The 13,441-nt window shown below is 37.4% G+C and overlaps 2 protein-coding genes across 3 annotated transcripts in view; both read left to right on the top strand.

Annotated features, from left to right (window-relative positions):
* LOC107703018 (schwannomin-interacting protein 1-like) overlaps positions 1-6,936 on the top strand; it is a 133,498-nt gene extending 126,562 nt beyond the window's left edge. For both annotated transcript variants that reach the window (XM_016505508.1, XM_016505509.1), the window contains exons 5-8: positions 112-309; positions 2,362-2,485; positions 2,575-2,668; positions 6,752-6,936. In XM_016505508.1, the coding sequence (XP_016360994.1) occupies positions 112-309; positions 2,362-2,485; positions 2,575-2,668; positions 6,752-6,803 (468 nt within the window). In that variant the 3' untranslated portion in view covers positions 6,804-6,936. The remainder of the gene's footprint in view (positions 1-111; positions 310-2,361; positions 2,486-2,574; positions 2,669-6,751) is intronic.
* Positions 6,937-7,495: 559 nt separating this feature from the next.
* LOC107703011 (interleukin-12 subunit alpha-like) lies at positions 7,496-13,236 on the top strand. Its single transcript, XM_016505498.1, has 7 exons — positions 7,496-8,183; positions 8,364-8,488; positions 10,355-10,471; positions 11,777-11,818; positions 11,890-12,009; positions 12,826-12,870; positions 13,012-13,236. The coding sequence occupies exons 1-7, from the start codon at positions 8,174-8,176 to the stop codon at positions 13,141-13,143; spliced, it is 591 nt and encodes a 196-aa protein (XP_016360984.1). The 5' UTR covers positions 7,496-8,173; the 3' UTR covers positions 13,144-13,236.
* The last annotated feature ends 205 nt before the right edge of the window (positions 13,237-13,441 follow it).

Genomic DNA, 13,441 nt, shown 5'->3' with positions numbered 1-13,441 from the left:
CCATACAATGTATTGTTGGTTATTGCTACAAATATACCCCAGCGACTTAACACTGCTTTTGTGCTCCAGGCTCACATCTATCTTGTGTTCTCTCTGTCCATCTATCCTCAGAGCAAACAGAGCTTGTCCTACTCGGACAGAGACACCACGGAGGACGACTCGGAGTCTCTGGAGGACATGGACTTCTTGAGCCGGCAGAAGAAGCTGCAGGCCGAGGCCAAGCTGGCTCTCGCGATGGCCAAACCCATGGCCAAGATGCAGGTGGAGGTGGAGAAGCAGAACCGTAAGAAGTCTCCTGTGGCGGATCTGGTACGTGTGCTTCACTCGCGCTAGCCAGAGCCGATCGCTCAAATACAAAGAGTCATTGATTACAGAAAGACTTCTGTCAGTCAGGCAGTGCTGGGAAGGTTACTTTGGAAATATAATAGCTTACAGATTACAAGTTACTCTATTTAAAAAGTAACAGTAGTGTAACTATTTCAATTACTTTATTAAAGTAATGTAACTGATTACATTTGATTACTTTTTGATTACTTTTCTAAATGTTTTCATTACTTTACTGTCAGACTTTCACTATCCCTCATCACTCGAATTAAGATTATAATCATTTAATATTGAAGCACAGCCACCATAAAATCAGACTTACTTTGAGATCATTCTGCGGTTAAATGCAGATTTAAAATCATAACAAGAAGTAGTTTAATAGCTATGATACTTTTATTTTTAAATCAAATCTTTGCATAGCTACGACAGGAAACACTGGCGTCTAACAATGTCTTGGAAAAAAAAAATAAATAAATAAATAAATAAAGTATTTACATAAACCTATCAAATAGGAAATAAAACAGTTATCGAACTATGTGTCCTAATCTCCTGAAACATTGGTGTCTTATATTTTAGAGCAGTCACAGCAATTTATGAAAGAAATCAATAAAATCTGTATGTGTGTGTGTGAAAAACAAATCAGATGGACCCCTTTGTAATCGTTAACATTTCATAAGTAACTGTAATTTAATTACACATTGCACAAAAGACCACTTAAGTGACTTAAAGAGAGACATTCCCATGACTTTCTCAAAGCACATTTAAAACGTGACCTTAGTAATAATGTCAAACTAAATTTCAAAGGCAATAGACTTAATTATGAAATCACATTTAACGATGTACTGAAGTCCTACTCAAGCAGCTAATTACATTTAATATAAATTGCAACTATATTACTTTTTCATTTAATTGTACATTAACATGCAATTAAGTGTCTAAAACATGATATTTATTTCACACTTATATACAATACTATATCCTATTAATGTACACTGCCATTCAAAAGTGTGGGATCAGTAAGATTTTTTCTCTTATGCTCATCAAGGTTGTATTTATATGATCAAAAACACAGTAATATTGTGAAATATTATTGCAATTTATAATATTGGTGTCTTATTTGAATATACTTTATATCATTTATTTCTGTGACGCAGTGCTGAATTTTCATCAGTCTTCAGAAATCATTCTAATATGCTGATTTATTATCAGTGTTGAAACTGTTGTGCTGCTTCATATTTTTTTGGAAACTGTGATACTTTTTTCTTTGATTCTTTGCTGAATAAAAAGTTAAAAAAGAACAGTTCTAACAACGCAAGTCTTTACTGTCACTTTGTATCCATTTAAGTATTAATTTCTTTAAAAAAAAAAATTACTGACCCCAAAATTTTGAATAGTAGTGTATATTGTAAAAAACAATAAAAAATCAATTTTAAACAAACACTGTCTTTTTTTTTTTTTTACTTTTTATTTGTCAAAGAATCCTGAAAAAAGTATCACAGGTACCAAAAAATACTAAGCAGTGATGACAGTTTCCAACACTATGTGATAATAAATCAGCATATTAGATTATAAATATATAAATTCAGCTTTGATCACAGAAATAAAATATGTTGTAAAGTATATTAAAATAGAAAACTGTTATTTTAAACGGCAATTATATTTCACAAAATTAATTTTTTTTTTCTGTATTTTTGATCAAAAAGATGTAGACTTGATGAGCAGAAGAAAATTCTTTAAAAAACATAAAAAATCTTACTGATCCTAAACTTTTGAACGGCAGTGTATATTATTTCTGTAATAAGTACTCTTGTTAAAAGTATGCTAAATTGTATTATACACATGGAAAATCATATATAGAGCAAAACAACCAATATTTAAATACTTGAGCTAGACGACACTAGAAATACAATAGAGCTAGATCGAAAGACTCTTTCTGTAAAGCTGCTGTGGAAGTGTGTGTGTTCAGAAAAGCACTATACTAATAGATTTGACCTGACATATTCCTGTCTCTGTGCGTGTGTGTGTGTGTGTTCACAGCTTCCTCACATGCCACACATCAGCGAGTGTCTGATGAAGAGGAGTCTGAAGCCCACGGATCTCAGAGACATGACGCTGGGACAGCTGCAGGTCATCGTCAACGACCTGCACTCACAGATCGAGGGTAAACACCTCTGTCTGTCTCATTCATACGCTGCATAGTGTGTGTGTGTGTGTGTGGAGCTCAGGGACATGTGTGTGTGTGATGCTCAGGTCTGAACGAGGAGCTGGTGCAGCTGCTGCTGATGAGAGACGAGCTTCACATGGAGCAGGACGCCATGCTGGTGGACATCGAGGACTTGACCAGGTGACCAAACCATGACAAACAGAACGTAATGGAGTAAAAGTACAAGCGCTGAGTTTCAGGAATACTCCACAAATTCCCCTAAAGAAAACTTGAAGGACTTTACACCGGAGCCAGTGACGGAATGAGAACATGTTTTCACAGCGCCATTGACATGCTGTTATAGTTTTTGAATTAGATTTTATTATTACATTGTCTGCTTCTATTTTAATTTGAGTTAATTTTTTTGTCATTTTGTTGTGTTTTTCAGTAACACTTTATTTTAAGGTCTCACTATTAACTAACTATTAACTATGACTTTTGCCGCAATAAACTCCTAATTTGTCATTAGAGTGTTAATAGACTGCTTAATATCTGCTAGCACTTTATTTTGATGGATATTTGGTTGCACTTTATTTTAATATATATATGAAGAGTTCAGATGCAAAAGCCATAAAACATAAAAAATGTCTTTATGTTTTAGGGTTGAATGTGTAGTCTGTGGTGTCCTTACACAGATGGAATATTATCATGACACACTATAGGTGACGTGCTTTGGTCAGTTTATATATAGGAATACAATCAAAGCAGTAATGGTGATATAAGCACAGTTCCAGGAGAAGGAGCGATGTAATGCGTTGCCTGCACTGAGAACGCCTCCGCTGCACCGCTGCACCGCTGAACTGAAACTGTGACACACCAGCTGCTCTCGGCTCTTCCTCCAGCGCTGAGTGACGCGATGAAGAGCGAGCGCGGCTCACGTCAGGCTCACGCTCGCGGGGGAATTCTCCCGCCGCATGAGAAACCCACGCGAGAGACGGACAGCGAAACTCTCACAGCACTGCTGCACATGAGAACAAACCTGACCTCTGCTGTCACAGCTCCTTCCAAGCGCTCTGCTCATGTTGTTTCTCGAGACTGTTAGATCATCTCCTCTCAACTTGCAGAGGAGAAATCTTCCACAGTGCGGCACGGGATGTGTTACACAGCCAATGCAATGGGTTTAGACAGTGCGGAGTGACTATATTGGCTGTATAACACCACCTCACATCAGGGCTGTTACTCTGTCGTGTGTGAAACGCCACTGAAACCAGTCAACATCCACAGCTCCTATCTGTGTGCTAGGGACAAGACCATTCTCAGACTCCGAATGCATTGCTGAACAGTCCAGTGCCTGTAGACGTGAATGCACAGCTGATGCAACGACATGCGACTCTCATTTAAACACACTTTTATCAGTCATAACTTGAAAGTTTCACACACACTGTCACATGGAGTATACAGTACTTGTGTGTCAAAACTGAAGTAGACTTTGGGATCGAGACAGCAGGAAAATCCGATTTTATCACATATCCACACACACCTCTGTTAAAGCATTTGATTCTTTCATATATATATATATATATATATACTCCATTGAAACTTGGAGACCTGAACACACTTTTTTTTTTTTATAGTGCATTATGCAATACAGATCATTTCAAAGCAGGTTTCTAGAAACAACCAGGAAAATAACAGTGTTGCAAAATTCATTCATTATGAAACATATTCACTTTCAGCTACAGCATAAGCGGCGCTACAGAAAGTAATAGTGTTATTATTCAGATCAGATCAGTTCAAGTTTGGTTTTCGTCAGTGCAGGCAAACCAATAATATTGCAGAATATTAATTAGCATCATGGTCGTCTTCCAGTTTCCTGCATATGAGAGTAAATCTGTATATATAATGTATTGATACTAAAACCTTAAAACCTGCAACAACCTGTATCCAATATTAAACCACATGTCCAAATATTCTGAGATTTTGAGTGAACAACAGTCTGAAACGTGCTAAGCAGAAGTGATTTATCCTCTCTAGTAAGCTTCTAGCTTCTTTGTCTTTTAATGACGTGAAATAGTGTCACATCTGTGTTACTGCAGGTCACTTTAGAGCAGGATTAATCTGAGTGTTACAGTTACACAGAAGCATGATTTCTGCCTCGCTTCATTGGCCGCAGAGTGAACATTCACTTCACTTACTAGCGTATAAACCCAGCTCATTATTGTCTCACGCCGCTCATATCTGTCTAAAATGGGGAAAACCTTAGAATAGGAAGAAGCTCAAAGCAAGTGAACTGGTGTGAAAGTAAAACTGCAGTGTGTCAGACTGAAGCAAGTCCTCATGGGAACTTCAGATGGGTGATTTACCTGAAGAATTACCATGTGTGATACTGGTATTTGTAATGTGAAAAACCTGCTTTAGTTTCTGTGAAGAGATCTGCTGTTCATGCTTATTTTTATTCAGTACTCCAGACAGACTTCACTATCATAACCCCGTCATTAGAAATAATAATAGCGCATGATTCTCTGGAATAGCTGACTCTGATTGGTCAGTGGTGTCATTAACACAATAAAGATCAACTGAATAACTGATTATTTCATAGATTAAAGAGATGAAATCATGATGTAGCATCCTTTTCAAACAACATTTCCAACTAAAATCTTTACCAATATACATGTTTACTCCCAGTCAAGAACAGCATCATGATATCAAATCAGACACGCTACTAACTGAAATCAAAGCCGTGTGTTTCTCAACATCGTCACTTAAACGACTGATAATTAAATCTGGAAAATGTTAAACTCGCATCAGACGAGCGGCTTGTTTTCACTCAAGACAACCGATTGTCATTTTATTTCTGAGAATTGTTTCCCGTTCCCTAAATCCCTCCATTACTTTTGTGCAGCTTTCTGAGAATCAGTTACTCTGAACATTATCTGAATCCCTTTCTCTGAACTACTTCCTCCAGCCTCAGATTGCCAAGTCCATATTTTCATGTAAGCTTTTTTTTTTAAATACTCTCACTTTGAACAGTACTGACCATCTCTAAACAGAGCAAAACAACCAATATTTAAATACTTGAGCTAGACGACACTAGAAATACAATAGAGCTAGATCGAAAGACTCTTTCTGTAAAGCTGCTGTGGAAGTGTGTGTGTTCAGAAAAGCACTATACTAATAGATTTGACCTGACATATTCCTGTCTCTGTGCGTGTGTGTGTGTGTGTTCACAGCTTCCTCACATGCCACACATCAGCGAGTGTCTGATGAAGAGGAGTCTGAAGCCCACGGATCTCAGAGACATGACGCTGGGACAGCTGCAGGTCATCGTCAACGACCTGCACTCACAGATCGAGGGTAAACACCTCTGTCTGTCTCATTCATACGCTGCATAGTGTGTGTGTGTGTGTGTGGAGCTCAGGGACATGTGTGTGTGTGATGCTCAGGTCTGAACGAGGAGCTGGTGCAGCTGCTGCTGATGAGAGACGAGCTTCACATGGAGCAGGACGCCATGCTGGTGGACATCGAGGACTTGACCAGGTGACCAAACCATGACAAACAGAACGTAATGGAGTAAAAGTACAAGCGCTGAGTTTCAGGAATACTCCACAAATTCCCCTAAAGAAAACTTGAAGGACTTTACACCGGAGCCAGTGACGGAATGAGAACATGTTTTCACAGCGCCATTGACATGCTGTTATAGTTTTTGAATTAGATTTTATTATTACATTGTCTGCTTCTATTTTAATTTGAGTTAATTTTTTTGTCATTTTGTTGTGTTTTTCAGTAACACTTTATTTTAAGGTCTCACTATTAACTAACTATTAACTATGACTTTTGCCGCAATAAACTCCTAATTTGTCATTAGAGTGTTAATAGACTGCTTAATATCTGCTAGCACTTTATTTTGATGGATATTTGGTTGCACTTTATTTTAAGGTGTCCTTGTTACAGTGTAATTATACATTTAAGTACTGAGTAATATCAATTAACTACATGTACTTACTATATGGTTAGGGTTCGGCTTAGGGTTACTTGCATGTAGTTATGCATAATTTATTGTTACATGTAAGTACATGTGTAACAAGGACACCTTAAAATAAAGTGTTACCAAACATTCTACTGAGTGACTATCAGTGACTCGTTCTACTAACCCTACCCTAACAGTCTACTAAGTAATACTCTAATGAGAGTTCATTGACATGCAGTTGCATATAGACTCAGTAGAGTGTCTAAAGTGGACTGGAAATAAAGGACTGTTATTTGTGTCATGTCTGTGTTCCTCAGGCACGCTCAGAGCCAGCAGAAGCACTTGGCGGAGAAAACGCTGTCCAAATGAAGCCGCACACCTCCACACATCAGTATAGTCAGACACCTTTCCTTTGCTTCTGTGGTTCATAACTGCTGACCGCTCGCGTCCTCACACACTAAACGCAGGCCTCCGGATCCGTCTCGGACACTGCTCCCTGCGGCCGTCCTCTTAGACCGTCTCAGTCCTTTACGTTCGCCACTAAACTATAACCGTCAGAACATAAAGCGGTGTAAAACACCTCGTGAGAAACTCAAGAAAAGAAGACGACGCCTCTGGATCCTGACGACAGCGGAAACATGCCTGCCTTGTAGTCGACTTGTAGCTTCTGGTCACATTCACTCCGATTGGTATTCAACATTTCGTGAATGTTGATTCTGACACGAGTCATCTGAATAAGTGTGTTCATATCATTTTCATTCTATTGCATTCAGATTCTTTATTTGAGGGAGATGCTTATGTACAGATATGTGTAAAATAAGAAAAAATAAAACTTTGTTTCATAGACCGTGGCGTTCTGGATCGTCTGTTGTGGAGAAAATACGAATCGTAACTAAAATCACTTTTCTGTGGAAGCTCGTTTCTGCCACAGGGAGAAAAAAAGGGTAGAGGTGACTGACTTTTCCTCACAATTCTGAGAAGAAATAAACTCAGGATTTCGAGAATAGAGTCAGAATTCTGAGATTAAAAAGTCACAATTACTTTTGTATTTTCTAATTTTGTGGCAGAAACAAGCTTCTGTAGTTTTGCTTCATTATTTGTGCTTTAGAATAGAATTGCACAAGAAGATTAAACACTAAGTGCTGGTCTTTACATGTTTCATCCAAAACTGCCATCAAATATATTCCAAAAGTGCTCTTTCTACTAATTTGTTTTTTTTCCATTTTGAAAATGAATCATGTTTCATGCTGGAAATTTGTCAACTCCTACAGATCGATGAATTTATGTATCATTCTATTTGAGACTGTATACGACTCACATTGTTGGAACTAAAAGAAAATCTGCGGGTTTATCAAATATTAGTCAGATAATTGTGTGATTGAGTGGAAATACTCATATAAACAGACTTGTGTGGATTGCTGCCACTACTGATCATTACGCAGTGTTTTCCAGTTATTCATGGAAAGTGTTGTGATTTGTGGCTGTGTCTGAATGAAGTGAAAACCGGAGCTTGTAATGCAGTTGTTTGTTGAGGTCACCGTGATGAGCGCATGCACACATCAGAGTGTTTATTCCAGTTTCAGTGCAGCAACAAACCAAAAGAAAAGCACTGTGTGTGAGTGGAGGTTGTACAGTGATTGAGAGTGTGAGGGATTCCCCCATCATGAGCTTAAAGCCCATGGCACTCGTACTCCAGCAAACACACACACACCGAGACTGAGTCTGAGCGACGACACATCATGAAGATCTGTGAGTAACTCACTTATCATATTCACACACACTCGCTGTTACATGATGTAGTGATGGAACTGATCAGTTACATCTTTACTTTTTTGTTTGATCGAAGTGTTACAAGTTAACATTTGAGATATTATTGAAAGCTGATTTACGGCAGTACACCTGAACTGTGTGTGTGTGTGTGTCACGCAGGCGCTGTGTTCTGTGTATTTGTGGCTCTTGCTCTGGGCTCTCCGGTTCCTCCGAACACACAGCAGTGTGAATGCAGCGCCGCCGCCAGATCTCTGCTCTCCAGCCTCTCACACATCATGCAGAAGGTACAGCGTCACACACTCATTACTGCAACTCCACTAAATACCCAGACGGCAAAAATCTGCCCGAGATTTTAAATATATGTGACCCTGGAGCACAAAACCAGTCATAAGGGTCCATTTCTTGAAATTGAGATGTATACATCATCTGAGAGCTGAATAAATAATCTTTCCATTGATGTATGGTTTGTTAGGATAGGACAATATTTGGCTGAGATACAACTATTTGAAAATCTGGAATCTGAGGGAGCAAAAAAATCTAAATATTGAGAAAATAATCTTTAAAGTTGTTCAAATTAAGTTCTTAGCAATGCATATTACTAATCAAAAATTAAGTTTTGATATATTTACGGTAGGAAATTTACAAAATATCTTCATGGAACATGATCTTTACTTAATATCCTAATGATTTTTGGCATAAAAGAAAAATGTATAATTTTGACCCATACAATGTATTGTTGGCTATTGCTACAAATATCACATATGTGTTATAAACTGAGATTAAAATATATATAATTTTCCATTTCAATTTACACATATATTTAGTCTATATTTTAAATATGTATTTTGGCTAGAATTTTGAAACATATTTTTCTGTATGAAGGTTGAAACAAAATATACTTCAGCACGTGTCTCAGGGGCAAGAAGATAGACTTACAGACTGTTAATGGCCTGCATTAAGGCTGTTGTTGTAGACAACTAATTTTTCTTCAATTGTAACATGTGGGAATGTATTTTCTTAGATTGAAATATATGGAGGCCAAAATAGATTTTTGAATGAACACTGAATAAATGTGAAAAAATGGACAAATGATATATTGGTAGAATATATATATTTACATAAATATATGTTGATACAGTTTAGTGAATATAAAAATATACTAAAAAAAAACATGTTTTGCCATATGGGATACTTTGAAATGTCCCTTATTTTTTTTATGTATTTGTAATATATTTGATATATTATTATAAATATATTTGATCCTGCTCTGAAGCACCTAAACTATTAAAATATGAATATGATTGTGTTGTACTGAAGTATTTCTGTACAACTCTATACAAACAGACTATCATCAGAAGTGTGCTGTGGTCAAACTACAACACGGTTATTTACAGAGTGACAGGAACAAGAACAGGATCTTCATAAAAAACCACTTCACTTTTTAATCATCGCCTGAAATATTCATATTATCAGACTGATTCCAAACATCCCAGAATTCATCAGATGATGATGATGATGATGATGTCATTAACGTCTTCTGTTGGTTGGTTAAAGGGATTTTACAACAATATGTTTTCAGGAGTGAAAACATATTGATTAACAGTATTTAATTACCATTCAACAATAAAAAAGAAATATAAAAATATATATTATATATAAATATATAATATATATGTGTCCCTGCAGCACAAAAGCAGTCTTAAGTCGCTGGGGTATATTTGTAGCAATAGCCAACAATACATTGTATGGGTCAAAATTATAGATTTCTCTTTTATGCCAAAAATCATTAGGATATTAAGTAAAGATCATGCTCCATGAAGATATTTTGTAAATGTCCTACCGTAAATATATCAAAACTTAATTTTTGATTAGTAATATGCATTGCTAAGGACTTCATTTGAACAACTTTAAAGATGATTTTCTCAATATTTAGATTTTTTTGCACCCTCAGATTCCAGGTTTTCAAATAGTTGTATCTCGACCAAATATTGTCCTATCCTAACAAACCCTACATCAATGGAAAGATTATTTATTCAGCTTTCAGATGACCCTTATGACTCATGTATTATTGTGTAAATGTTTCTGATGGTTAATGGCGTTACTCTTGTCTCGTGTGTGTGTGTGTGTGTGTGTGTGTGCTCTGAGCGCAGGAGGGGAAGATGAAGCACAGGGATCTGTTTGCTGGCTTTAACTGCACAGATCTGGAGGCTCAGATGATTCCTCACACTCTCACAGCATCTGTCTGTCAGCCCCGTGCCTCTGATGATGTGAGTCTCAGCACCTCACACACATCACACCACAACATCTCGCTCATGACAGCAGTCACACTCTGCTTTAGTTTAGTTGAACCCTCATCACACACCTGAGCGACTGTGCAACATCTGCAGGATCACTCGTTCAGAGGTTAGAGTTAAGCGAAATTAACAACATGGACATGAATCTAGCGATACAACTGGCACAGAGTGTCTCATGACAGCGCCACCTACTGACAGAAGTGCAGAAACATCAGCCAGAGTCAGCTTTCTGCTTTGCTCCATATATTTCTGCAGGCAAATGTCAACCTATTAGTGAATTTCAAGGTTTCTCCACATAAAAACTCTGTTTTTGGTTATTGATGCTAGACTTTGCCAGTGTTATTATTAATAACAGTCAATCTGATCAGTGTTTCCTAACTTCAGGTCGACCAACAAATTTCACTCGGCCCTGAGATTGCTGCTTGTATTTAGTATAGCTAACACATTAAGGTCCCACTAGTTAATGCATTAACTAACATGAACTAACAATGAACAGATGTATTTCTATTAACAATTGTATTGAGGTCAAAGACATTTAAATGTCCGCATCAAAAGAACTTTTACAAAAGTGATTTTATATGCACAGAAAGCACATTAAATGCAAGTTAAGTGGCTACTTTTAAGGTTTCAAATAAGTTTTGGGAGAATAAAATGTCAAAATGTGGGTGAAATAATGTTCCAGTGTAACACTTATATTAATGTAAAAATTTAAACAACATGCTTATTCTGAGCTGTACATTTTAAAATACATAAAAGAATTGAAGTGTGCATACTACATTTTATTGCATTTAAAAAAATCTTGTCCAAAATGGGATAGCGGCAAAGTTTAAAAATGTTTAATTATTTGGGGTAAAACTAATTAGTTCTTTAATATGTCATAAACTGATTCTTGTGGCAAATATGCCTGACAAGATTGCTACACCGAATAACATTTTAGTGGCTGTTTTCTGTAAATCATGGTAAAAATGTATGATAATTATTTTTTCTCAGAAAAAAAAACCTATTTAATTAAACAGGACACTTTCTAATGTACTGAAAAACAACAACAAAGCTGTATTACACTCATTGCTTGAAAACCCTTTCTCGTCTTTGACCCATTGTTAGTTAATGTCAGCAACTTGTAGTAAAAGTTCATCTGGACATGAACTGAGATGAATAAATGCTGTAGAAGTGTTTTTCATTGTTAGCTGATGTTAAGCATCATGCAGTGTACTGACGTCAACAGCTCATTGTGAAGTGTTATCAGTGGAGTATAATTATCATTATGTGTGCTTTCAGAAAGCGTCCTGCTCCAGCCACCGGAGCTCGTCTTTCAGTGAGGTGAGTGTGTTATATCTGTCTGGTTGGCCTCAGCTGATCCGCTCCGTCTAAAGCTTGTGTGCTTTTCACAGACGGAGTGTCTGACGAACATCAGAGCCGATCTGCGCTATTACCACGTGATGCTGAACTCCTACAAGCCCAGCGAGACTGATCTGAGTCCAGTGAAGACGGCCACCAAAGCCCTGATGGATGTGAGACTCTCCTGCTTCTTCAGTCTGTCTGCAGGCCGAGCCGATGCCATACCAACATACTGCATAATCAGAGCAAAATATTAAGATCTCTGACACAGAGCTGAATTCAGCAGAGAAGGAAACACTGTTGCTTAAGCCTTGTATTATGTTTGAATTCTGGTCATTAACAACAATTTTTTAAACGAAAAGAAAGAAATATTGTAAATAGTATTGTAATAGTAGTAATAGTATTGTAACTTTTTGTTTTTAATTGTACAAAACAAATAATTAAAGCAGCAGAGCATGCCGCTAACAACACCAAGGTCATGGGTTTGAGTCCCAGTGAGATGACTATGCTTAAACTGATAAAAATGTACATTTCTTGGGATAAAAGCATCTGCCAAATGCATGAATGCAGGTGTAAACACCCTCAGAGCGTAGCTGAGAGCCTGACACAACAAAATACATTAAAATTATTTTATTTTAGGTCTGTGCAGCTGCCGTTAACCGTAAAACTGTGGGTCAAACTGACTTATAAACATCATAATCATAATCAATATTTTGCATGCACATATTTGCATATTCCACATATTTCCACAGCATATGTTAAAACTTTGAGAAATAGTGACAAAATAAAAACAAATATCCTAGGTTAACCAGTTTCAACATAACACAAGGGTTAAGGACTAGTAGACAGAACACAGTGCTCTCTTAGTAAGCTGGTATTCCATTCCAAAAACGGAGTATTCCTCAGTTTAGTGTGTGTGCAAACAAAGGCCTTGAACAGTAAAACGGTGTCGTGTGTGTGTGTGATGGCAGATTCTGCTTGTTTTGCAGTGTTTGGATGAGAACTGTGAGGCTGCGGATGGAGAGTTTCCTCAGGTGAGTGTCTGTCATCGTCTCTCCAGGTGATGATACACAGTCATTCTCAATGGCACGCAACATTGCTCAAAGACGTTCATGCTCAGTCACTGCAGACACACTCGTTGTTCCTGACGCTCATGTTCTCTGATGTGTGTGCAGTGGCTCGTCTGGAGCGGCTCGTCCTTCGATGACCGTCTGTCGCTGTGCAAAGCGCTGAAGGGCTTCCACATCCGGGCCATCACCGTGAACCGGGCGCTGGGGTACATCGGCTCCGGAGAGCACAGGAAATGATGTCACTCACTCCGGAGAGTCACACATAAGCTGAATATTTATGTTCATCCCTCAATCTATTTATTTGTTTTGAGAAATTATTTATTTATGTGTTATTAATGTAATACATTATTTATGAATTATTTATTAAAATATTTGTGCGACGTGTATTTTGTGTTTGTGTGGATGATTCCCAAGAAGTCAAGTCACCTTTATTTATGTGCTTTTAGCGATACAGATTGGCAATTTATTACTCCAAACTGTAAGGCTAACACCGAGTAAACATAACGATTCATATTGTTCAGTTTACTTTATAGAT

The sequence above is a fragment of the Sinocyclocheilus anshuiensis genome, unplaced genomic scaffold (genome assembly GCF_001515605.1).
Source record: "Sinocyclocheilus anshuiensis isolate Anshui unplaced genomic scaffold, SAMN03320099.WGS_v1.1 scaffold482, whole genome shotgun sequence".
Taxonomy (NCBI): Eukaryota; Metazoa; Chordata; class Actinopteri; order Cypriniformes; family Cyprinidae; genus Sinocyclocheilus; species Sinocyclocheilus anshuiensis.
This window is presented reverse-complemented; position numbering and strand designations above follow the sequence as displayed.